Raw genomic sequence first — 25307 nt, forward strand, 5'->3', positions numbered from 1 at the left:
CATATAAATTGAGAATTAAATAATAAATAATAAATGCCCTTTGCACTGATAATCTCTGCTCATATATGGTTCAGATGTAATTTTCTTTAAAAATCTCATCATGTAAACATTACTGGGAAATTAAACAACATAAAACTAAGCCATTTAACCTTATACAACTTTTTGTTTTCTATTTTTAAAAATTCTATTGTATTTTTTTTTACCTTGCAAATCACAACTGAATAGATTTTTTATTTTTACTATCAAATTATTTGTTGGGAACTAGAGAATTTTTTTGCTTAGTCAATGTTTTGTTGCTTTGAATTTGAATGAAATATGTGAGTAAATTTACTCTCTATAAATGTTTAATCATCATGTATTGACAGTTATTTTTTGTCCACTGAGAAGTCTCGACCTGCAGACTGAGAACCATTTGGATGCACATTTTAGACCCATGTTATTTCTGCAGCTTGGAACAGCCTTATCAGTTTTTTTCATGGGTTACTCAGAAACACGCTGAATGTTCCTACAGAGTTGAGATCAGTGACACCTGCAAACCGTGAACTGCTATCAGACAAATCCACACTTCACATTGATCTATTTTTAAACAAATATTCAGGCTGTAGAAACATCGGTTTAAGCCATTTTATGGTTAGTTGTTGCTCCCCTGCAGTAAATATGCAACTGATACCAAGTGTTTCATTTTGTTCTGTTCAAACAGCTTCTGTGTATTTTCCAGTTAGATAACTAAAATCAAGAGCTGTTCATTTAAAAGAAGTCTGAGGTGGCAGCATAAATCAAGGTCTTGACCTCTGCCAAATGGCTCTTTCCCATCACCTTCCTGACCTTGAAATGTTGGAAATGTGAAGGCGGAACAGCAGTTTAAAAAGCGCTCCTTGTGTTTGCTTTCACAGTATTCAGATGAACTTCACCATGAAGGCCCTGGTTTTCCTCGCTTTGCTTGGAGCAGCCTGTAAGGCAAAACCCTGTCTTACCTTCCTATGATATTATTCAGTATATTTTATCTGTGCACAGCTCTATATAGATATAAATGTAACATTTTCAGACTTACTTTTACATTCTTACCTTGTGCTTAGCAGAATGTATGATATTCTCTGTTAGTTGCTGCAGCTGAGGACGAGAAAGTTGTTGGAGGATACGAGTGTCCCAGGCACTCTGTTCCCTACCAGGTGTCTCTCAATGCTGGATACCACTTCTGTGGTGGATCGCTTATCTCAAGCCAGTGGGTGGTTTCTGCTGCTCACTGCTACAAATCGTAAGTACAGAAAATCACATTCTGAGACATTTTTTTCAATCACCACTTGCTTAAACGTGAACTCCATGCAGTGGTAGTTACAGTGGATTGAAGGCAGGCAAAGCTGCCCTGCAGAATCGTTATGCTGAATGAAACATGCATCTATAAGAAGTAGAACACAACACTTCTTTTGGTTCAGACACCAAACCCATAAAAGGAGGGACACCAGATTAAATGTTATACTTGATATATTAATGCTATATTATAAATATATCACATCCAAATTAGTTTAAGCTTTTACACAAGACAAGTGGTTTTTTTTACAGTATAAATTGTACAGCATTTATTGTACAAGAGCTAGTTTTCAAATCAAATCAAACTTTATTTATATTGCACTTTTCAAACAGGAGCCTTTCAAAGTGCTTAAAAACATAAAAACAATATCACACTTACACACACACACACACACACACACACATGCAGCCCAAACACACATCAACCATCTTTCCCTTGATCTAAATAAATCTAGCTTTGGGATTCTATGTCTGCATCTGACTTGACATCAGTTTTATCCTGGTTTGCTGGATTCCTGGATAAGACTTAAATGAAGAGACATTAACAGCTCTGTTAATTGTGTGTCATGAGTATAAAGAAGTATAAAACAAAACAACAACAAAAACTACTACGAAAGGCTTTGATAAGCAGTAAAATGATTCCAAATTCTTTTGAAGTTATTTGCACGAGAAAACATTACAAGCAAATGACTTTAAAAGAATTTAAAACTAAATAATTAACCAAAGAACTGGGGAAATGATGACATCTTGATCTTGTATATAGACTTTCTAAAATTAAAATGTATAAGTTGGAAAATAAGCATAAACATAAATACAGCCCCCAAAAATAGTATTAAAAGATTAACAAAGAAAGTAAAGAAATGTTCAGTTTTCTTTACATGTTTTCTAAAATGTTTTGCAGATGCATCCAAATAGTATTATGCATGTCAATAAAAACTGTCCTAATTCTCTGTCTACAACCAGCCGTATCCAGGTTCGTCTTGGTGAGCATAACATCGCTGTGAACGAGGGCACAGAGCAGTGGATTGATGGTGCCAAGATGATCACGCATCCACAGTACAACAGCTACAACCTGGACAACGACATCATGCTGATCAAGCTTAGCCGCCCTGCCACCCTCAACAGCTATGTCCAGACCGTGTCCCTGCCCTCTCGCTGCCCCGTGGCTGATGAGAACTGCATGGTGTCTGGCTGGGGAAACATGGCCACCAATGGCAGTAAGTTATAGAAAAGAAAGGTGAAAAGTGTGATCTCAGATAAAGCCTGGGATGATTTAGATTAATTACTGACTCATGGAAGAACAACACAGATAAGAAATATCAGCTGCCCTGCGGAGGCTTAGTATGTCAAGACCTTATGGGTCTTGGTCAAATAAGACAGACTTTTTATCCAGAGGCATGATCGGCTATGGCCAACAAGGTTAAGTCAGCTATAGGTAAGGTGACAGTGGTATGTGTACAATATCGTCATCCAGATGATTTTTTTTTCAACATATAGTGCAATGCACAAAAATAAAATAAAAAAAATATTATTATTACTACTACTACTACCACTACTACTACTACCACTACTACTACCAATACTACAACTACAACTACTACTACAACAACAACTACTACTACTACTACTACTACTACTACTACTACTAATAATAATAATAATAATAATAATAATAATAACAACAACAATAATAACTGCACAAGATAGTTATTGGAAGTGCTCCATTAGACTCCAGCAGGACTCTTTTTTAAAATTTTTTTAATTAACTTTATCCATTAAGTTTAAAAGAAATCAACCTTAAAAAAAATAGCTGAGAGTGAAATTCTTTGACTGCTGGGAATATTATTTTTTAATTTGGTTTTAAATCAGTTTATTTAACTATTTTGTCCAACTACTTTAATTCACTAATCTGCTTTGTTTTACACTAAAATGAAATAGGAAACAAGCATTAAATCTTTACTCTAAATTTGGAAATTTACTAGATAAACTTTCTATCTATCAACCAATTAGCTTCTAAATTACATATATTACCTTCAAAACAGTACTTTCACACTGTAAAAGCATTTCTGTAACTCTGACAACTTGTGTTTGTGGACCTCATGGGGAGTATTGCTAATTGTATTAAAATAAAAAAAAAATAAAACTGAGAATTGCTCTTTAACTCTACAGACAACTTCCCAGACAACCTTCAGTGCCTGAGGCAGCCCATCATAGATGACAGAATCTGCAGGAACGCCTACCCCCACCTCTTCACCGAGAACATGGTGTGCTCTGGCTTCATGCATGGAGGTGCCAGCAGCTGCCAGGTGAGCTGCACTAAACCAGAGTGAACACTCAGGAAGTTTGTATTTGCGGTGCAGTAGAGCTCTTCTGTTCATTAATATTACTCACATTCACAACATTCAAAGCTGTTTCATAGTAATTAATTTAGTCATAAACTCATTAATATCACACCACATATGCCCACTAGTACTGTTTTATTACCTGTGGAAGACAATACAGCTGCTTGTCGGAGAAAATAAAAATCAAAATGGTGTACTATTTTAACCCTGTTGGCATACACACAATTATGTTCTCAAGTGATATTTCAGATTTTCAGTAAAATACATTGGAGGAAAAGAGTGAAGTTAGGATGACATGTAAATGAGCAACACTGTGTTGATTTTAACAACAAACATGTATGATTAACAATTAGCAAATATGTGTCAACTCAGAGGTTTATTACAAGATATTTGTTATTTATTTTTCAGTAAGTTTGACATCAACAAGTCAGGGGTGGATTAGGGAAAAAGTACACCATCAGTGGGAAGAAAAATATAATTAGACTGTTACTTTGAATGGTGTGTACAACAACTGTCAACCACAGTTCATTAAAGGTGAAAACTACCTTTGTAAAGAAAGACTGCTTAAATTAGACACCTGACTTGCTGAGAACATTAATTTTTCCTCTCTAATAATCCCCTAAAAAGCTTGTTTTTTCCAGTGTAGACCAGACGAGAAACTAAATTCTTCAGATTCTTAACTAATCTAAAACAAAACCACTACCTTTGTAGAAAGACGGAAAAATGAGAAATTATTGTTGATTTGGGGCTCAGCAGTGACAGAACATTTATCTACTATAATTGAAACTCATGCCAATCCCCCCTGCTTGTGTCTGTAGGGTGACTCTGGTGGTCCTCTGGTGTGTAATGGACAGCTGCAGGGAGTCGTGTCCTGGGGTTACGAGTGTGCCATGCCAGGACACCCCAGCGTCTATGCCCGAGTGTGCCGCTTCAACAGCTGGATCAGCTCTGTCATGAGCCAACACTAAACACTTCAAGTCACCTTTTCACTACAATACATCCCCATAATCAGTGTGAATAATCTGTTTTGATGGAAAACATCAAAACTGTTATTTAATTCTCAAACATCTCATAAATAAAATGCTTTCGAATAATATTGTGAGTCACAGAATCCATCAGATTTTTATTTTTCTATAGATTTATGCAGCTCCTCATTGTTTTGCAACAACATTTACATGCTCTTGCTTAGTGATGATGCAGATTCAGCCCTTCTTTTAAAGCAAAAAACTGTTCCACACATTCATGCACAATATTTAATTCGTACTGTGCTGTACTATAGACTCATGCATCTCTATAAAATGTCTTTTATCCCGGCATACAGTGGGATCCATGTGTAAGGCAAGCAAACTTGAATAAATAAGCAATCAAAGAAAACTGCATTTCACTTGTCGGTTTTCTGTGCATGCTTTCCTCAAATGGCGCCTTGCAGACTTCGCTGTTTCTTGCTTGCTGAGGCAACCTGAACAGAGGAGAAAAAAGACATCCGTATGTCACGCAGCCATGAGATCGCAGTAAAAATGGTGAATGTACAACATCATCACATAAATGCAGGAGTTGTGATATTTTGCAAGCACTGTGACAATAACTAATACAAAACACAAGGGGAAGCCTCCACAACTGGCTTTGACTGTTGTGCAGTTCAACCCTTATGAGCTTATTGTGTTTGAAAACTCTCTTAGAAAGTCACTCTTACTAAAAGAATCTACAAATATGATATTATTCAATAAGGAGGAAAGTATTTTTGTAGCATTTTAAAATAAAACTTTAGAGGAATTAAAATGTTGGAGCTATCTAAAACTGATAAAAGTATATAAAGAGGTCTTACAAACTAATAAAATGAGTACAGTAACTACCTGACCAGCAATCCTATCCAGGTCTCTCTGGCCCTGAGGAGTTAGTCTCCGTCCACTGTCAGGACAAATGTAAAATAAATAAAAAAGGGAAATAAATGCTTTATTTAAATCAGCACTTAAAAGCTTTGTTCTCAGTGTTCATCCCTTTTACCCATTTGGATCCTTTTCCACCATCTTGAGACCTTCCAAAGCTTGGAGGATCTTCCTCGCCACATTTCTGGAGCCAACACTAAAGTGGGCAGGACATACACCGTTTCGCTGACGCCCTCCATAGATCTTGATCATGGAGCCCACGCCCACACCTCCTCGCAGGTAGAGGTGACGGGCCGTAGACGCTGACAAAACATTCAAATAGCTCACAGCACAATATATGTTGCAATGTGTACCAGTGTTTATCATGTGAAGCACTTCTGACTTGTTCACCCCGAATTCCACTTTATCATGTGTGTGTGACATTTTTCCCCTCACACACTTTGGTGGAGTTGATAAGCTTCTGTAGATAACATCCATATCAGCTGAAGTTGCTGTGTGTGCATGTGCTTTACTGTATGTATTGTATAAGTTTAAGTAAATTTTGCATGTGAAAGGTGTGTAGGACAGTAAATCACACAAGCACCTGAAACAGCTCTCTGAAATTCAGATAAAGACAGAAAAACTGGGATATACAGGACACAGTAAAATCTCAGTTTCCAAAAGGTTAGGACGCTGTAAATGTAAGTTAAAAACCAATTGCAATGCTTTGCAAATCTCATAAAGCCATATTTTATTCCCACTGGAATCTAAACAACATATCAAATGTTAAAAGGAATCATTTAATGGAAAATACAACCTCACTTTGAAATTAATGGCAGCAAAACATCTAAAAAGAATTGGGACAGGGTGATGTTTATCTCTGAGTAACATCCACTCATCTTATAACTGGCTGTAAATATCTGGAGGAGCAACTGGTCTCCTGGTGAATAGACCAAGTTGCTGGAATTTTAAAGTAGAAATTTCCCATTCTTGTCTGATGCGACTTTCTAGCTGATCTAGGATTTTTACTACCAGATTATTTGTTTCATGACACCCTGAATGTTTTCGTGAAAGGTCTGAACTTACAAGCAGGCCAGTTTGGCATCCTGTCAAGCCATGCTGTTGTGTTGGATGCAATATGTGGTTTAAGGGTTGGGATATACTGGCTACACTTGTATATATACTTGCTGCAAACAGCTTTCAATACTGGATGTCACCGCTAGGGGGCAGTACACAGCACTAGGACTCCGAACAAGTGAACCAGTCAGTAACGTATTTCTGACATTTCTTAAATGTTGCTAAATATTAAGCACAAGTGTTTCTCACTGTGAAACAGGGAGGAACAATTATAAAAATGTTGGTAGAACTATCCACCATTGTGTTTACCTAAGATCTCATCTTCATGCTTTTGTTTAGAAGAGCTCCTCTAGCGTTCACATCAATATTGCAACTCGCGCATATGACACATTACCTACTTTTTGAAATGTGTTTGTCATACAAACTCTAAACAAATTAATCTATTTCATAAACTGGTTTTCATAAATTGTTGTTTATGTTCCACTGGGAATAAAATATGGGTTAATGGGATTCACAAATACCTGCATTGCTCTTTTAATTCACCTTTTACACAAAGTCCCAACTTTAGTGGAATTCAGGTTGTATTACAACTCTAAACATTGGTCATCTTAAGAGGGGAGGAACCAAATTTCACAGAAGTGCTCTAAAATTGAAGTTCCAGTATTGTGTCTCATAGATCATGTCCTGTTCCGACAAGAGATAATGATTAACAATTTAATTTCACCTAATTAAGTCAATACACGCTTACTTTCCATTTTCTCTCTTCTAATCACTCCTCTCCCCAGTTAATTGTTTATATTGTAATTGTTTATCTTTTATTGACATTAATTAATAGTCTGAGTAAGAGAAAAGCTGCATATCGGAACACTCCAGATAATGAACTCAAAAAGTACATTTAAATAACTCTTAATGATTAAACAGTTTGCTAAATGAATCATTTAATCATCGCATCTGGACGTGGGTGAATCAGTGCATTATGGGAGACACTTCTAAAGTAACCAACCTGCTCTGGTGTAAAACCAGTTGTCATCACAGGGAGCTAGCTCCTTGTGCCTGGCAAGCTTCACAGTATCAACCCACTCTGGGACCTTGAGTTTGCCAGACCTGAAAAATGAGTTATGAGTCGGTGTGATAAATTAACTCATAGGCTGTTTCCTTACACTAATGACAAAAACAGGATTTATTAAACACTTACAAAAATACACAAAGATACTAATGACCTTAACAATATGTCAAGATAATCAAAGATATCCAAGGTATGCAGTGACTTTCTGCAACACAACGTGCAAAAAAAAAGGCAGGATGGACGTTCTCAATTATTTCAGGGAGGTTTATGCAAAATGTCAGAATATATTTTTAAACTCAACCAGAGGTCGCTCTTGAAGTTTTTTTTATCGATAGAATTGTCAAACTACTCACAAAAGACAGGCATACCTATCATTGGATAGGATGTAGCTGATTTATGAGACATGACATCGATCCCATGCAGGGAAAAGTGTCCCAGTAATGAAAGATAACAGATGCTTGTAACAAAACAGGAATGAACAGCTGAGTGTCAATCTTTTTTTTTTTTTTTTTTTTGTCAGTGCTTGGAAGTGACCCACTGTTTCTCAGGGGTCCATTGTTAGTGATGCGTGTAGCTGGTGCACTGATACAACAGCAAGATTGGCTTGTGTAATTGGCTTATGGCTTACGTTAGAGATTCACAACCCCTTCATGCATACATATTTGAATGTAAATGTAATTTAATTTAATTAATTCTGTTATAATTGTTAGTTTTGACAGGTTAATAATCCCATCTCATTATAAAGCTGTAGAAATAATTTATAAGAAATATGAAATGATTCTGCTTCTTGTCACTAAATAAATCAAGGAGCCCATAACAGTTCTTCCATCCAGATAGAAAATAAAATATCCTTGTCCCAAATACGGCCCATTTTTGCAGTTTGGTTTGGCCCATATTTGGCCCTGATTTACGGTGCTGACTTGATGAGAGTGGAAGCCAAAACTCAGCCACACGACAAACAAATATGGCCCATAAGAAATCTTCTGTAATTTCTTGCCAGGCCACTTCATTGTGTTCTGGTCCACACAACATTTGCTGTACGTCCAAGCCAAGAACTGACATGTGGACCACATGTGGCTCACAAGACACTTCTTATAAGGAACATCAAAGCTGGAAACTAATATCTGGACCACACAACACTTGCCAATGCTGAAAAAGAGCCATAAGGGCCAAATATGCCTAAATATGTCTGCTTTCTGGGCTGTAACTGTATATTTAAATAAATGAGAAAAAAAATGACAGCAACAAACAAACGCGCAAAAACAGGATTGTGTTGGCTCTGATTTGGCATTTTTACATGGTTCGTGTTTTTTTAAGGGCTTTAAATGGTCATATAAACTGGTCACATCAGATGTATTTCTAATGCTGACGGGCTTAAATGCAGGTGTATTCATATATGCATTTAACCCATATAATGAATGTGTACTTTTTTATGCATATAATAAATCGATGTCATTAGGAAATCAATAACACTGGATAAAAAATTAAATTACACTACACCAAACATGATGCCATTAGATTAGTAGATATATTTAATCAGCAGTCCATCCGTCTGTGAAATACACACTCAGTATTGGTTTTATTTATTTTATTTTTTTTATTCTACTTACTTTTTGAGAAAGGCTGACAAAGCCTTGACAAACTCCTGCTGGTTGACATCTTTTACTGTTACACTGGGCATCTAAAACACAAACGGGAGAAAAAGGTGAACTTAAAAATACCGTAAAAAGCATGGTAGACCAGGTGAAATGCATGCTGACAGACCCGTATCTCTCTCTGTCTAGCTCTCGCTCTCTCTTTCTCTCTCTTTCTGCTAACAGCCACTGAAGCTAGCTAGTTAAGCTGATGTATATGTGACTGATAGCAGGCAAGCATGGCGCTACAGACAGTTTCCTTTACATACAGTACGTAATTGCTATTGTCCACATCTGAAGTAAATCTTACTTTCAAGTAATCTCTCAAAGCCCCAGAGAAGCGTCCAGGTTCGTGGGTGTCGTTGCAGTCTAGCCGAAGCTAATCCGGAGGAACAGCAGGAGGAAGGATGCTGATGAGAGATGGAGGGAGACTGTCCTCATTTGAAAAAGGATGATGTCTGGAGTCTGGATAAAACATCGTCTGCAGCTTCAAGTTCCCACTAAACTCGTCTTTTATATCCAACTAAGGTTAACAGTATTATTCCTTACTCATATTAGTGTTATATTTGAGAAAGTGATGGATAAATATAGTGAAAAACCGAGTATTTACACAGTGAAATATACGCGTGTGAGTAGTTACGGCTATGTTCCAGCAGAGGGCAGTGTTGTGGCGGTATTTTCTTACCAAGGACCATGTCTCTTTATTTGAACAGACCCAAATGCTTTACACCAGAGAGCGGTGCAGACACTGGGCGCAGGCAGCAGCAGAGCAGAACCCGACGGAGGGAAAAGGAGGCATAACCAGAAGGTTAGTAGCTCTTTTTATATTTTCATCCAGGAACTTATGCTGACTTAAAATTCTCTCAATTTGGTGCTTTTAGACTTCCTTTTCTATTGATAACAGATTATATAACTTGCAAGTATATATACAAAAAAAAAAACAAACTACTTTCTACAAAGATCAGGAGGCGATGCTCTTTCTTTAAAAGAGCATCTTTTAATAGAGGTTAATGTTTGCCTCGATCAGTGGCCATCTTTTTGGACTGAGATTAATGCAGAGGCCTGTGTTTACCAGAAATAAATGCTACGGTTATAAAACAAAGGCATATGCAACAACCACTATTTGCTGTTGCCCTCATTACAGTTTTCATACCTAGTTTGCCTTTAAGAAATATAAATGCATGTAGAGGAGACTATTTGTCAAAACTCAGACTTTCAGCTGTTTTTTTTTATTCTTAGTTTTCCGTCTTCTCCATTATTGCTGACACTGTAAAAGTTTTATTAAATCAAAGTGTTGCACACTGTTGTTTAGTCTTCAGTCTACAGATACCAATAGTTTCAAATGATTTGGGAAATTCAACAGTACTATAAAATGAATGTCGAAGGCATTCCAGCAGCTGTCCTACATTTGTCCAGAGAAACTCCAGCCACGACTAAAAGTTTGCTACAAACAACTTTTTTGTTTAATTAAGCAAAAAACCACAGCTAAAAATAAAGAGAAATAGTCATTCTAAGTTCACATAATATACATAAAAAAATATAAAGATGTGTTTACATGAAAATCAAATATCTTGCAGCCTTATACTTTTTCTATCATGGTATTCATCATTAAAAAAAAATTCAAATCTGAGCTTTACTGACAGTGAAAAAGAAATTATAGGAACACATGTTTAGAGCTCAGATTAGTAAATCAACCGATTAGACTAATGAAAATGTAAAAGTACATTTATTTAGTTTGTTTTAAGAAAAATTCCAATCTTTTGCTACCAACAGCATTTTGTTTTTCTTTTCTCCCTTTCAGTTTTGTGCTTAGATTTATTTTTTGTTTGTTTGTTTTTATGTAGTGTTAAAAACAAGCAAATGTACAGCATTGCTTTTTGATTTTGATTTTTTGATTTTTCGGCTAAGTATAGCAGCACTGATGATGAATAAGATACAAAAGATGAAATATTTATATTGAACTAAAAATATATGATGCAGGAGATGAAACTATGACTCTGTGTCGGTCAAAAGATGACAGACAGTAACGTCACAGCTAAATTCAAACACTTGACATGTCATCTGTAAGGAAGTTTTTCACCATAAATTTAGAAGGCACAAAGCCAGGACAACAGAGCAATCCTTCTCCCCTGAGCATAGAGTGCACCTGTTCACAGATTAAGTCTTCCTAGAGCAGTAAGTCATACATAAAACGTTCAAACACGTACAACTGTGTTTGTGCTGCAGCCAGATTGAAAAAAATATATATAACCTAATTTTAATCAAACTTGCCATCCTTGTAGCTAAACAAAAATTGTTTGTCTCTTTGTGCAGCTGGCTGTGATATAAATGTGCATGGACCATCTACAGTGTGCAACATGAAAAAAAAGATAAATCTGGATGTATTGCAATTTATTTTTAGTCGATTTTTATCTTTACAAGAAGCTATTCAGTAAACCAGCAGTCCTTTATTTTTAGATTTGTTTAAATGTGTGTGAAGATCATATAACCTGCTTTAGTTATGGAGAATTATTCAATCATTTAAAATTTTTCTTTTTTTCATTAAGTATATATAAGTTCAGGTATTATGTCAATTAGAGCGCTTAGATGGAAAATATTAATCTTTATAGTTATTATAGAGGGGTTGATCACAGCTATCAGGATTATTTTTAGCTATGAAAATTATTTTAATCTGCAGATTTAAAAGGAAGAATAAGTGCATTGGGAGCTTTTTATGAGCCAGAGCTTAGATGGTTAAGCAACACGGAAGCTAGGACTAAACCTTGACATCTTATGGCCATGTCCAATAGAAGAAAATGAGTGCTTTTTTCGTGACAGATTAGGAGTCCAGTTGGCCTGCAGTGTAATTTGTCTTTATTGTTGTGGATTTAGCTTCACACATCAAAACGCTTGGCCTGTTTTTGTTCGGATTTAGTGCCAATTTTCACTTTTTATTTTAAGAAAGTGAATGAAAAAGTTAGAAAGTCATAGTTAAAAAACAGATCATACACTTAAAAAAACCCCTGAATCAGACAAAAATACCATTATAGCGTCTATGTTGCAAAGGAATTGTTTTCAGTTGACAATTTCCAGATTAAAGACATTATTAAATAAAAGAAAACAAAAACAAAACGGATGTGATAACAAAATTAATCGGAGCCTACATTTTATTTTATCTAATCTTCTCTTACTTTATAAAAAAAAATTGAAAGCGTTTAATTAAAAATAAAATAAAAACAAGCCTTAATGTAACCTGTCTTGAAAGTTTTCCATACTTTTAAGTTGTGTGTTGTAAGAGTAGCTTGACTTTATTAACTGTAAAAGAAAACCCTTTTATAAATCTCTGCCCTGCATAAGGTGTGTGTTTCCTCTCTGCTATGTCCGGTAAGCCATAACACATCACCATCAGTGTATAAAGCAGTGCATCCAAATCTGAATTAGATGAACGTGTGTATACAAATGTGCAGACATATTCATATGCAGCACACACACACACACACACACACACACACACACACACACACACACACACACACACACACACACACACATACACGGTGGCTCTGTGTTCTCCGTGTCAGCCCGTCTAAGCTTCTTCCCCTCCCCCCCTCTCAACATCTCTCTCCCCTTTTTGTCCCCCTCACCCTCTCCTTTTCCCTCCCCTCGCACTCTCCTGCCTGCTAGCGCTATTTCAAGCCGCTGCCGAGGAGAGAGGGAGGGAGAGCGAGGCAGGGACACACAGATGCGCAGTTAGAGAGAGAGAAGCGAGGGGAGGGGAGAGCAGACAGGATTTAGAGTTCAAGTGCACGTGCAGAAAATAGGCTGAATAGAGGAGAGCCGGAGCAGAAAGGAAACCAGGAAAAGGAACGGCAGGAGCAGAAGACAAAGCCCACAGTAGCTCTTTCTCCTCGTCTTTCTTCCTCTCTGTTTTTTTCACATTGAAAGAGAAGGTATTAGCTTTGAAACCGAGCACAAAATTTGAATACCTTCAGTGTAAAAAAAAAAAATTATTCCCATTCCTGCCCCCTTTCTTTCTTTCTCTTTCCTCTCCCCACTGACACACTCCTCCTCTATCCCTCCCTCTTGGATTTCTCCATTAACCTCCAGTCTCTCTCTTTCTCTCTGGCTCTGCTTTTTCTCCCCTCCCACCTCTTCTCACACACACATGCACACACCCCGGACTCCTTCCCACTCATTTCCCTCACGCGCCCTTACTATCCACTTTCACTGGAGACCAACTGCAGTGAGATCAGCTTTTTCCTTTTACTTTTCTTTTGCTTAGCATTCGTTGCTTTCGATTGTGCCTCATGCATGGAGCCAACACAAATCAGACGCTTCACCCGTACCATGTGTGGCGCCCCTGAAAAACGTAGGCCGTGGATTGTCCCTGCATTAGATTGCATGCCACAAGCCGCTTGTCCTTTCCTGTCAACAGTTTTTTCTCTCCTGCAGTATTTTTTTTTCCACTGCGGGACTCGACTACTGTTTTTTAAATAATCGTATCGGTATTCAGAAGAGGAAGCTGAGGGAGGGAGGAACGAAAATCGTGTCAAATGAATGGACATATGAAGAAAGCAGGAAAGAATAAGGGGGGAAACGGAGAGCATGGTCTGCGGGAGAAAGCGTGAAAGACAGGGAAAGGGAGCGAGAGAGAGAGAGAGAGAGTTGTGGGAGAAAGAGTACCGGCAAGGCAAAAAAGAAAAAAAAAAAACAGAGAGAGGAAAGAGGGTAGGAGGACCAGTAAGGGTTAGACTCGGGAAGGAGGGACGGCTGCATAGGAATTGACAAAATCTAGAGGAGAAAAAGCAAAACTCTTAAATGAGAAGAAACTGGACTTCTCTCCAAACTCAGACTCGCGCTCTCTGGTCGGCCTTGATTCTGTTTTCTGACATGATTTTTCATCACTTCTGCGGTCACCCACTCATTTATTTGTGAGTATAAGGAATGTACCTGTCCGCTTCCTTTCCCGTGCTGATGTTCTCTAAGCCTTTCCGTTTTTCTCGAAGGCATTTCTCCTTCCCCTCACCTCTGCTTCATTGTTCACCTCTCACGTTTTTTCTATTGTTTAAATGATGTATTTCCTAAGTTGATAATCCCTTCATCCTCTTAGTCTATCCCATATTGTGCTCAGCCTCACACCATCTTTCACGGACTCCCTCTTTTTCTCCTTCAACCCCTCTTTATCTTTGGTTATCACTGTTCTCTTTGCCTCTGCTTCCACGGATTACCTCTGCTCACATTTAGATGAGGGCTCTGGAAGGGGATCACTAAATGCATCCAGTTATAGAGGGGCCCATGAATGGGAGGCTAGCATATGAAGGAGGCAGGGTATGTGCATTTGTATCAGTCATGTGTATCTGTGTGTCTGTGCATGTGTGTGTTAATATGCTGGGGTGTGATTTAGAGTTGAGGGAGCCGGCAGTGGTGGATGGTCACTCCCTCTCACGCATGCGTGGATGTGCATAGTCTCGTCTCATATTTTTGGAGCGATTGTGCAAAGTTGATGATTATGAAATGCAAATAAATGAAAGATAAGATGCTGAAATAATGAGTGATATAAGTGGTGAACTTACTTAAAGTATTTCTTCAGGGTTTCTTCACTCCTCCCACTCTTTCACCCCCTTTTTCACCCCGTTTTCCACCCGATCATCCGGGTATCTACAATCTGTCTGTTGGCCTGCTTGTAGAGGAAGAACACATACATGTGATTCAGCACTGACAAAAGTTAGGAGTGGATTTAGTTCGGGGCATCGGCCGAATAACAAACTCACGACAGTTTTAGTAAGTTTTTCTTTCCATAATTTGTTAAAAAAATACATGTATTTGAAGGGGTTCATTTCAAAGATGTAAGAATTTTTGTACTCTTCTGCAAATTACGAGTACGTACCTGCAAATGAACGATGCCAGCGACAATATTAATTCCTCATTATGTTGTTAAGCGGAGTCTGGATGAAGCACAGAGCAACACGAGACGTAACACACGTCTGCTACTGTCCGTTCTATGACAAGTAGCAAATATACTTATTTGAAATATGCTACGCACAGGCTCAGAAATCTCCCGGCATCTCTCCTTCTTCTCTCTTGTATGTCTGCCTGCTCTGGCTTATCATTTTTTTCCTCTTTTTTTTTAAATTCACATATCCGTCTGTTATCTCTGCACACATTTTCAATATCTCTGGTCGCAGTCGTTTTATAACTGCGAGATTGTTTGCCTGAATCATTCTGAGGGGAGTATATGGATGTGTGTTCTACCGTGTTGAGGTTCTTCACGTCTCAAAAAGACTTTTTTTTTTTTTTTAGTTTATTTTGATTGAAAAAAAAGAGTCGTTTTTTTACACATTGTACTATAGAGAGGGTGAAAATCAAGCTAATTGTGCTGTAAAAGACTTTTAGATAATAGTTACTGGTCTAGTGTAGTAGGAATTGTCTATGTCTTAAATGTGGTTCAGTTCTTAGGTGATGAATTTAATTAATGCACAATGATTTGACCTTGATGGGCATCCAGCAGTCCCTGCAATCTGCGATAAGCAAAGAGCACGAGGATGCTTTTATTAAACAGCGTTCCTGGGTCATCCTTTTTTTGACCTCCACAAACGTTCTCAATAAAGTGAAGAGAAACGTTTCTGATGCTAAAAATTTCACTGGAATCAAACATCTGCTTGCATCAGTAAAATTTATAATCAGTTTAATTGTATTGGGTTTTTTTTGTCTCTTTCTTTCCTTTTTTCTTTTAACTTGCCTGGAACTATTGAACTCACTCCAAAGGAGATTTGATGGTTATGCCTCTGTGTAGTAGGACCCCTAGATTATGAAATGTTACTCAGACAGACCTGGTGTTATGCAATCTTACATAACTGAGGCAGCAGCTCAGCAGGCTCGTGATCAGAGGCTCCGAAGGAGAAGCTATATGGGTCTGCTTATGGTATGAACTCACTGGCAGGGTCAGCACACTCTTGAATACCTGGGACTAAAAGGGAAAGAGACCCTTGCTGCAGAATGATATTGCAGTATCCACAGAAGACGTAAAAGCTAATGAACGAGAATTACTCCATCTCCATCAGATTGTTAGCTTGTTGCTTTATTCAGTAATTCTGCTTATATTCATCTAGTTTTCCTGAACTCATTCTATTTAGGCTTAGGGCTAACTTCTGTGTCCTAAATGAACAGACAGCATAATTCCCTTAGCTCTGATTAATTTAACCCCCTAATATTATAGTTTCTTTAAAATGTGTGTTTTGCCTTCTTTTCACACAATGTGCCACAGATATCCTAGATAGTACAGTCCCCTTGCCATTCCCATGTTTCTATACCAGCTCGCTGTGAGTCTCGTGTGTTTCTCATTCATAATTGATGACATTCAACCGCAGCATACATTAATGGATCGAACAGACCTCAGGAATTCCCATGCAAGCTGCCATTGTGTGTAGCAGGTTTGAATGTGTGCTTTTGATTTGTGTCTTTGCAGGCGAACATGACAAACTGATTAGTGCAAGTGCAACAGCAACAGGGTTGGTGTTAAATACAAACAGTGCAACGAAATGCCTATGAGATAAAGAGCAAGCTGCTGTTAGCAGGGGATTACAAAGAGTTTTACATATCAGAACCTGTAAAAACATAGGAAATATGATATGTAAAGTTATGACATTATATAATATTTACATATGTTGCTGGTTTGTTTTGCAGGTGAATTTCTGTTTCATTTGACAAACGAGTCACAAAAATGATTAATTATAACCAATAATTAAGATTTACAAAGTACAAGAACAAATCATAATGTAATAATAATAATAATAATAATAATAATAATAATAATAATAATAATAATAATAATAATAATAATAATAATAATAATCATAAATCCATTTTTAACAAGTATGGGCACCTATTTAAAGGCTGTGTTCTAGCATATTCATAAGTGAGGAAGGTATATTTGCAATTTTGCTCACTTCAGTGGACATTAGGAGAGTCACCCAACACACTGCCTCTCGCTGAAGAATTAACAAATTTGTATAAAATTTCTTAAAATATACACTTACGTGTAATTACCAACTTTATATCTGTGATAAACAGGACATGAATGTGATGCTAGTAATTTTTTATAGACTACTTCTGTTATATAAATAGGACAATATATTATTTTATAAATATTTCTATAGAATAGAATAAATAAATAAACTAAATAAAAAGTCAAATCATATTAAAGACAAGGAAAAGTGTCTCTGTGCATGTCTGTAGATGTAAAATGTTGCATGTGAAAAAAATGTGGCCTTGTTTTTCAGTGGGTTAAAGTAATATATGTTTGTTTTTCAGAAACCAAGACTTCAAGACATGATTTATATAAGGTAAGGATACATAAACTGTTCTATTCCTCAAAGAGACCATGATAAGAAACAGATTTTGCAGTTTTTTTGTTTATCCTCCCTAAAGCAAGTGTATATTTTTGTTGAAGTCTGTGCAGAATCGGGCGATTTCTTCAACAGACTTTTGCCTCAAAGCAGTCAGCAGTCAGGAACACTGTGTCAGCCATTTTAGTCTGTGGCTCGATCGAAACGTCAATGCACCATCAGTATAATTGAATAACTCTTCCCTGAGTCATTCTGTCATGATTAACCTGACAGATATGTGCTAACCGCGGCCAACGTGAAAGCAACAAACAGACAATCTTTCATTTCATAGCACGCCTATTTAAGTAAGTTTGGTGTAATGCTATAGAAAAACAAGTGTAAAGGTCATCAGGTGGTCATGTCCTGCTTATCAGATGTTGTTGAAAAGTGAGAGACTGTTGGCATAAAGACAGGCTTGTGGTTTAGCCTTGAAGCTAGCTTCGGAGATGCCTCACATTACATTTCTGTCTTTGTGCTGATGTCACCCCATGCCCCCATACCAGCAGCACCAGAATAAGAGCTACATTCTGCCTCTCCCATACAATAGAGCCCTTGTTGCCCTAAAATTTTCACAATGTTTTTGCACGGCCCTATGCACACATGTGCACACAATACTCTGCTGGAAGCATGGGCTGTTGATTCAGAGCTGATCGTGCTGTGCAATTCACCTGATATATTAGCAATCCCGTGGAAGGATGTTTGTACAGAGATATGTCGAACTTTTGCTCCACTTACATAAACTGTAAATAACCTGCAGGGCCATTTGTTAGATTTACAGATACGTTCCACCCAAAATGAGACTTGTTCATGTTGTGTTTTTTTTTAGATGTGGACTTCTTTAACGCAATTAAGGTGATTTATTTTAGGGTTGACAGCAAAGAATCTATTGCAGTACAGTATGGTAGTGTGGGATGGGTTAATGTCTGATGACTGGAGGAATGTGTCCGGGTCAACAGGGAGAATTCCTCAGTCCTTCGCGACGAGGTCACTGCACTGACAAGAGTCTGCCACCTATTTTAGCATGGCCATCGCTAGCTCTACTTTTTCCTCTCTGTTCTTGCCTTGTCTGTTTTACTCAGAGTCAGTCCTTCCCTTCTCCTCTTCCTTTCTTTTGCATTTCATCCTTTCATATTTTGTTCTCTCTGCATGTTTTTAGTCTGTCTCTGTCTCTCTGGTGTCTGTTTTAGTTTAATCTGTCTACTTTGCTGTCTTACCTCGTGTTTTTTTTCCCCTCACCCTTCTTTGTGTCTTTTATTTGTCCCCATGCTCCTTTTGCTTGTATTTTTATTCCTTGACTATTCATGCCTTTGGGTATTTACGCACCAAATGCCATTATTCTGTCATTGTCATTTGGTGTTTCTATTCTCAAACTCTTCACCTCTGTTTCTTTCTAGTTTTCTCATTTTCTGTGTTTTTTTTCTGTGGCACATTGAGTTCAGTGCTGCAGGTGCTTTCAGGAGGACGTGCCAGAAATGCAGGGGGAGTGAGACAAAAGGGGTTATACATATACACTCTCTGTATGCCTGTGAACGCTGGTGTTCATGTTATTAATGCAGCACTGCAACATGCATAGGGTGCCTGGTGGTGCTGGTCACGTATGATTTATACAGTGTGTTTCCACACACAACTACGCAAACGGCCATACAAGCTATCAGTAATCCTGCGTGGAGGAGTTAGCAGAATTTCCCCTCTTCCTTGGCTGACAGCAGGGGTGACAGACAGACCCCCAGGTACAGCAACGTTTTTTGCTGATCGCAGATGTGGCGATTTGACACAGTCTGAGCCTCATACACTTACTTACTGACTGAAAGCACAATTTGTGTTTTATTTTTGTTTCTTGTTTCTTTACACAGATGTGCATATTTTTCTACTGATTCTAGCAGGATGGAAGATGCCAGATCTCGAGATTCTCTTGTTCTTCTGAATACTTTTTCCAAATGCACATAAAACTAACTTGTGGCATTAACTGTTTTGTCATTCGGTTTTTGGTTCAGTGAGTTGTGAAATACTGTATTAGTTCACAAGATAATGTTGAGCACAAGAAATGTTAGCATTTAAATCAAATTTGTGGTTTTATCTTGCTATTCTGTGATCAGCACCAACAGCATATTTATCTTTTCCTGAAATCCTAAATACTTGGAATGGTTGGGGAAATTATTAAGTAAAGGTTTTAATACCCTCCAAAACATATCTAGTAAGAATATCAGACAGTGAACATGACTACAACAAAATGATCATCCTCATGACTCATGATGATGGTTTCTTAATTACCATATTTATGACCATATTTAAGAGAAAAATATGAACAATTTATCAAAACAACGAATCTGAAGATGCTTTATCTCCAGTTTTGTAAACATGCTATTGAATATTTTTATGATATTGTAACACATTATTTTCCAAACCATACATTAATTGACAAAAAAACCCTAAGATATTCAACATATTTTAATGTGATCCTTATGTCCCCCTCAGTTATTTTCTTTTTGTTGCTTCCAGCATGTCTTTAGATTAAAGCCATATTTTGACGAGAGTGAAATGTCATCAGATGCAGCTTTTTTTGTGAACAAACACGGTTTATGTTGCACAAATTTAGCTAATTATACCAATTTCAGTCTCAGCTATGTGTGAAGAGCTATCATAAGTAGATTAGATTGACTGTTTCACGTGATGAATCTGTGTGTTCTTGTTGTGTTGTTTGGGCTTGCCACCAAGCACCTAGAGCCCTGGCAGTTTCAGACAGTGAGAGGAGGTGAGATGTGACTAATAGAAGTGACTGATGATGTCACAGACAGCATCGTGCAGCTTTAGCTGCACCCATGACCCGGCTTTAGGATGGCGGCGGCAGCGCTCAGGCACCCGTGGGTAACACACGCCAAAGCACATTAGAAGCAGAGAGATGAAGAGAGGCGGGGAGAGAACACACAGAACACTGCTCAGGGGGACAGAGTGAGACGCACAAAGAGACAGAGAGAAAGACAGACAGATGGGTGGGGGGGGTGTCAGATTAAAGAGAAGAGAGAGCAAGAAAAGCTGAAAGATGTGGTAATGTTAGCCTCTACTGCTTTTTTTTTTTTTTTTTTTTTTTAAGCAGACTGTCTGGTTGGAGTTGATGTTCTACATCACTGCGTCAGGTTTCTCCCACCATCTCTCATACACTCTACATGTTTCTTTCCTTCTGTGCTCCATCAATACTATGACACAAGCCAGTTACTGATGCACAGTTCATTCAATGATTTATTTAGAAATAATTATTTCTGATTTCTAAAGTTGTAAGAAGCAACATCAGATATTTGTACTGGCTTCTCAGATAGAGACGTAATTCTTTAATTGCATTTGATGTTACCTTAATCCTAAATGATAGAATTTTACAGTATTTCTTTAAAGGTAAAGTGCATATCTCATAACTGAAACATTTATCTTCAATCAGTCTTGTCTAAATCCCGGCACTTATGTGTAGCATGCCATGATCATCTCTGTGTTGATGTTTATTTTCTCTCTCTTGGCTTTCAGAAAAAGATTAATTCTAATTTTAATATATAAACATACATGGATATAATATTTATGAAATCAAAATAATCTTTATTTTCCTTGTTACTCATATTTTGATGGCCCTTTTGGACACATAGCACATCATTTTACCCTTAATTCTTCAACAACTCTTAATTAATCTTGTTTATATCTATGGTCAGTTTTGCTCAGCTTTGCTTACTGAGTGAAATTGCCAAAGGTGAAAAATGATAGTGTGAGTTCAACAAGGTTGAAAAATATGACAGCGATACAGTTAAAAGCTGAGCTTGCTTTCTCAGACCTTAGTCCTTACGCAATGCTAATAGATTGATTTAAAACTTTCTCCTGGGTGCATTGAATGCTACAAAATATGTAATTTGAAATGACTCATGTGGAGCTGTGGTAGTGTTACTGTACACCATTTACATTTCACACAGCACTCAAGATCAAAATGTCTTTTTTCACATCTCTAGTCACCAACTTCTGATATAAAGGTTTTAGATGGTGCATTCTTTGAAATCTTCATTTTAAGCAATAATTTGAACACAAGTTTCACAGCTGTAATAATACATTTCTCTCTTTATTTAGTCATCAAGGACACTGAAGTGAAAACTCAAAGTAATTTGACAGCACATCATCTTTAGCAACTGACAGCAATAATCTGCATCTTTCACTGTGACATTTTCCAAATTAAACAGTTCAACCACTTTATTCAGAAAAAGATGACAAGTTGACCAAAACTCACACTGAATAGACAAACAAGCTATAAGCTTAATTGTATTATTTTCTTTTAGTCCACTATGACTATAAAGATAACTTAATAAATTGTGTTGGTATTATTATGTTTTAATGGAAACTGTCACAATGATGACAAAAGGGAATAGTTGATGTTTACTATTACATAGCAGAAAAAATAAGCATTTTTAATAGTGACTGAAAAAAAAGCATATTAAGCCTTACCTTATACACTGTTGTTCCCTTGCTGTAAACATGCAAGTTCAGGCACATCTTATAAATATTAAAAAAAAAAAAAAACAGCTCGCACTCGCTAAGACCTTAGCATGTGTAAACAATAAAAACGACTTTATTTTAAAACTGAATCCAGCTGAAGAGCTGAGGAACCTTGAGTGTGAAGCAGAGAGTACTTGTTCACAGGCACTCAGCACCCATGTGTTTGTTTTTGCTGCTATTACTTCAAAGTCACATTGAGTTCTGACTCCCAAATGGCTCCTGAAGCTTTGATATTGCAGCCAGGAGATGAGTGAAAAAGAGCAATCATGTTTGCAATTTCAAGGTGATACTCCAAAGCATAGGAATCCAAAGTATTTTTTACAGCAGTGGTTAAAATTGGACCTAAAAATAGACCCACACTGATAAATTTTATCACTAAAAAAGCCACTCACAGAGCTCAGTACAAAGAGCTGAAGTCTTTCTTGCAGTTGTAGAAAGTGATCGGGATGTACACCAAATTTGGGCTTCTCTCCTCATCCATCTTCAACAAAAATAACTCATTTCTTTACATTTTTTTCATAAGCCTGCTTTCTGAAATTACAAACCATTAAGTGCACCAAAGCACACCTAGTAAAAGTAAAAATATTAAGTTGCAGTGGATATTGGGTCCATAGAAGTTAAGTTTGTTATTTTTGGATGCTTGACATGTTAGTAAGGTGCTGGGAGGTGTCAGTGGCTTCTCCTCTAGCAGTTCTGGATACTGTCTGGCGATGGCAGTGGGAGTTTGGACCCTTGTGTGTCTCTACCACCATGTTGGTGGCTGTTGTTCCTGCTGAGAGTGGGGACGGGGTCTGTCTCAGCATGACTTGTGTCCTTCCTCCTTGCAAAAAAAAATCTGAAAAATCTCTTCATTCTTAAATCTTCCTTTAGAAAAAAAAGACTGCTACAGGCTAGAGTTTACTACATTTTTATGACTTACAGTCAACTGCAGCTTTGCTAGCTTCCTTACTAAATTAAACTGGATCATGCAGCTTTAGCTTCATCAGTGTTAATTAAAATGAATACTGAGTCTTTGATTATTTTGTATGGCTTAAATGTGAAAATCCCAAATCTGTGAAAAAAATCACAGATGAGTAATAACTTGCTTCTCTGTCTACTGTGTTTGGTTCATTTTCATCCAGGCGCTCATTACTGGCTCTTAATTTAATTGATATTACATTTGAGTCACACTCTTGTCTATTTGGTGATTTTATATCACTTCATCTGATTATCTTTGTTGTGTACAGATACACCAAAGGATCATTGTTTAAATGTTAGTGCCCCATTCGTGTACATTTATCTTAACAATGGTAAGGTTTTGCAAAATATAAATTAATATTTAATTACATGTCAATTGAATAATAAATGGTTTCTATGTAATACATTAGCAGGTAAAAGTACAAAGTTAATTTGAGAGTTAAGCACTCAAAAAGACCATAGATGCCTGAAAATTATTCTGAAGTACAGAAACAAAGTATTGTTCTGTGTTACTTTGAACCTCTGCCAATTATGGCATAAATGGTAAATATGGTGAAACCTTCAGTCTTCTGTGAACATTAGAACATATTTTATTAAATAAAACAGGTAAATCCTGCTGGATATGATATCACATGATATCAAAGTAATTTAAAAATGTTTTAGAACAATAAACATTTAATTGTCTTTAGTAATATGTCTAGTAGGTTACCATTACCATATACATGTATCATAAGATTTTACATATACTCATACTCATTGGTGTTTTTTTTCTGTGTGATGTGACTAGATAAGAAAATGAGAACATATCTAAATCATATCTTACACATTAAATTAAGTAAAAAATCTAGCCTGATTTGACATTCAAAGCACAACATTCAAATCCTCTTGATCATTCGAAGACCTCTTTCAGCTATCATAGATTTTGCATGAATTTGTAGTGGTAGCAGTAGTGTATAAAATAATCAACAAAACCATAGCTTAGTATTTCTGATACCTTGCAACAAAACAATGAGGGACTGGACCTGAAAAGTCTTGCCCTTTTCCTGTCTGAACGTGTTTGGTCCTTACAGGTTTGGCTCTAAATGTCAGCAACTGGAAATAGAAAGGTCAGAATTAAGTTGTCACTACCCTGAGATATCTTATCTCATCATGCTCAATGAGGAAGGGAAAAAAATAGCTGTTCAGACAGAGAGTAGAACTAAGAAAGTCCAAACTTAAGCTACTACAGCTGTGTGCAGACATTGGTAGTCTTTTTTTTTTTTCTTACAGTCATAACGCTATCACTATAAACCATGTGGGCATTTTGTGATAAAATAAAACACAGCTAAATTAATATAATGGAAATGATGCCTTATTTTTACCGGGAGGTTAACCTTCAAAAGATGAGAAGAAAACTGCAGCACTCAGTGCCATTTAACAACTACTGCAGACTTAAGACCACCACTGTTGCTTTTCTCTCCAGTGCATTGATGCTCTCATGTCTTTCTGTTTCCTTCCTACCTCGCTTAACCATCCATTTTAACCGTCAATGACCTCAAAGCACTGAGGTTTTGGCTGCAGAAATGAGTGGTTTTTCCCAAGTGTACAGTTAGTCGCTGAGCTGCTGGTAACACAGCACCCGTCCAGCCCACCAACAACTCTCCTCCTCCTCCTCCTCCTCATCTTCCTCCCCCTCCTCCTCCTCCTCCTCCTCCATGGTGCATCGCCCCACTCACTCACTTTCAATCTCTCCTTCTCTCTCCTTCACTCGCTGGCTTAATATTGATCTGAATTCATTTGTTTCCTACTGATCTGCCACTCCACCCTCTGCCGCATTGAAGAAACACAAGGACACACACCAAGCACACAAAAGCCTTCAGTTGCAGCACATGTGCGCCTCTTGTAAGCCTTGCATGTGCACATGCGAATATACCTGAAGAATAAAAGGCTAAAAAAAAAAAAACATTTTCAAACCCATTATACCTAGGGTCATGCACACTAAAGCACTCTGGACAAACACACCTGTAATCACACACTCTCTTGATCTGAGAGATTTAAGAGGCTGAAGACATGGTGATTTGGAGAGGTCTGAGCTCAAGCATCAACCAAGCTGATGGCATACAAAGGAACCTGGCTTCTGTATTGATCCAACACTTCAGCAGTAAGATGCAAACATAGGCAGACATGAACTGCTG

General features: G+C 37.4%; 2 protein-coding genes across 2 annotated transcripts; one reads left to right on the forward strand and one right to left on the reverse strand.

The window, feature by feature from the left end:
* Window positions 1-912: 912 nt before the first annotated feature.
* LOC306769936 (trypsin-like) lies at window positions 913-4618 on the forward strand (the record flags this gene model as incomplete). The annotated part of the gene is made up of 5 exons (XM_079258703.1): window positions 913-952; window positions 1102-1255; window positions 2272-2525; window positions 3478-3614; window positions 4469-4618. 5 exons carry the CDS (start codon window positions 913-915, stop codon window positions 4616-4618), a joined length of 735 nt encoding a protein of 244 aa, XP_079114829.1.
* A 443-nt stretch (window positions 4619-5061) lies between these two features.
* On the reverse strand, window positions 5062-14878 carry LOC306770199 (small ribosomal subunit protein eS19; the record flags this gene model as incomplete). The annotated part of the gene is made up of 7 exons (XM_079259034.1): window positions 14845-14878; window positions 9603-9702; window positions 9269-9339; window positions 7596-7696; window positions 5655-5838; window positions 5504-5558; window positions 5062-5109 (listed from the first exon to the last, which is right to left on the reverse strand). Exons 3-7 carry the CDS (start codon window positions 9337-9339, stop codon window positions 5062-5064), a joined length of 459 nt encoding a protein of 152 aa, XP_079115160.1. The 5' UTR covers window positions 9603-9702; window positions 14845-14878.
* Between the last annotated feature and the right edge of the window lie 10429 nt (window positions 14879-25307).

Source organism: Telmatherina bonti (assembly GCF_933228915.1).
Source record: "Telmatherina bonti genome assembly, chromosome: 19".
NCBI lineage: Eukaryota > Metazoa > Chordata > Actinopteri > Atheriniformes > Telmatherinidae > Telmatherina > Telmatherina bonti.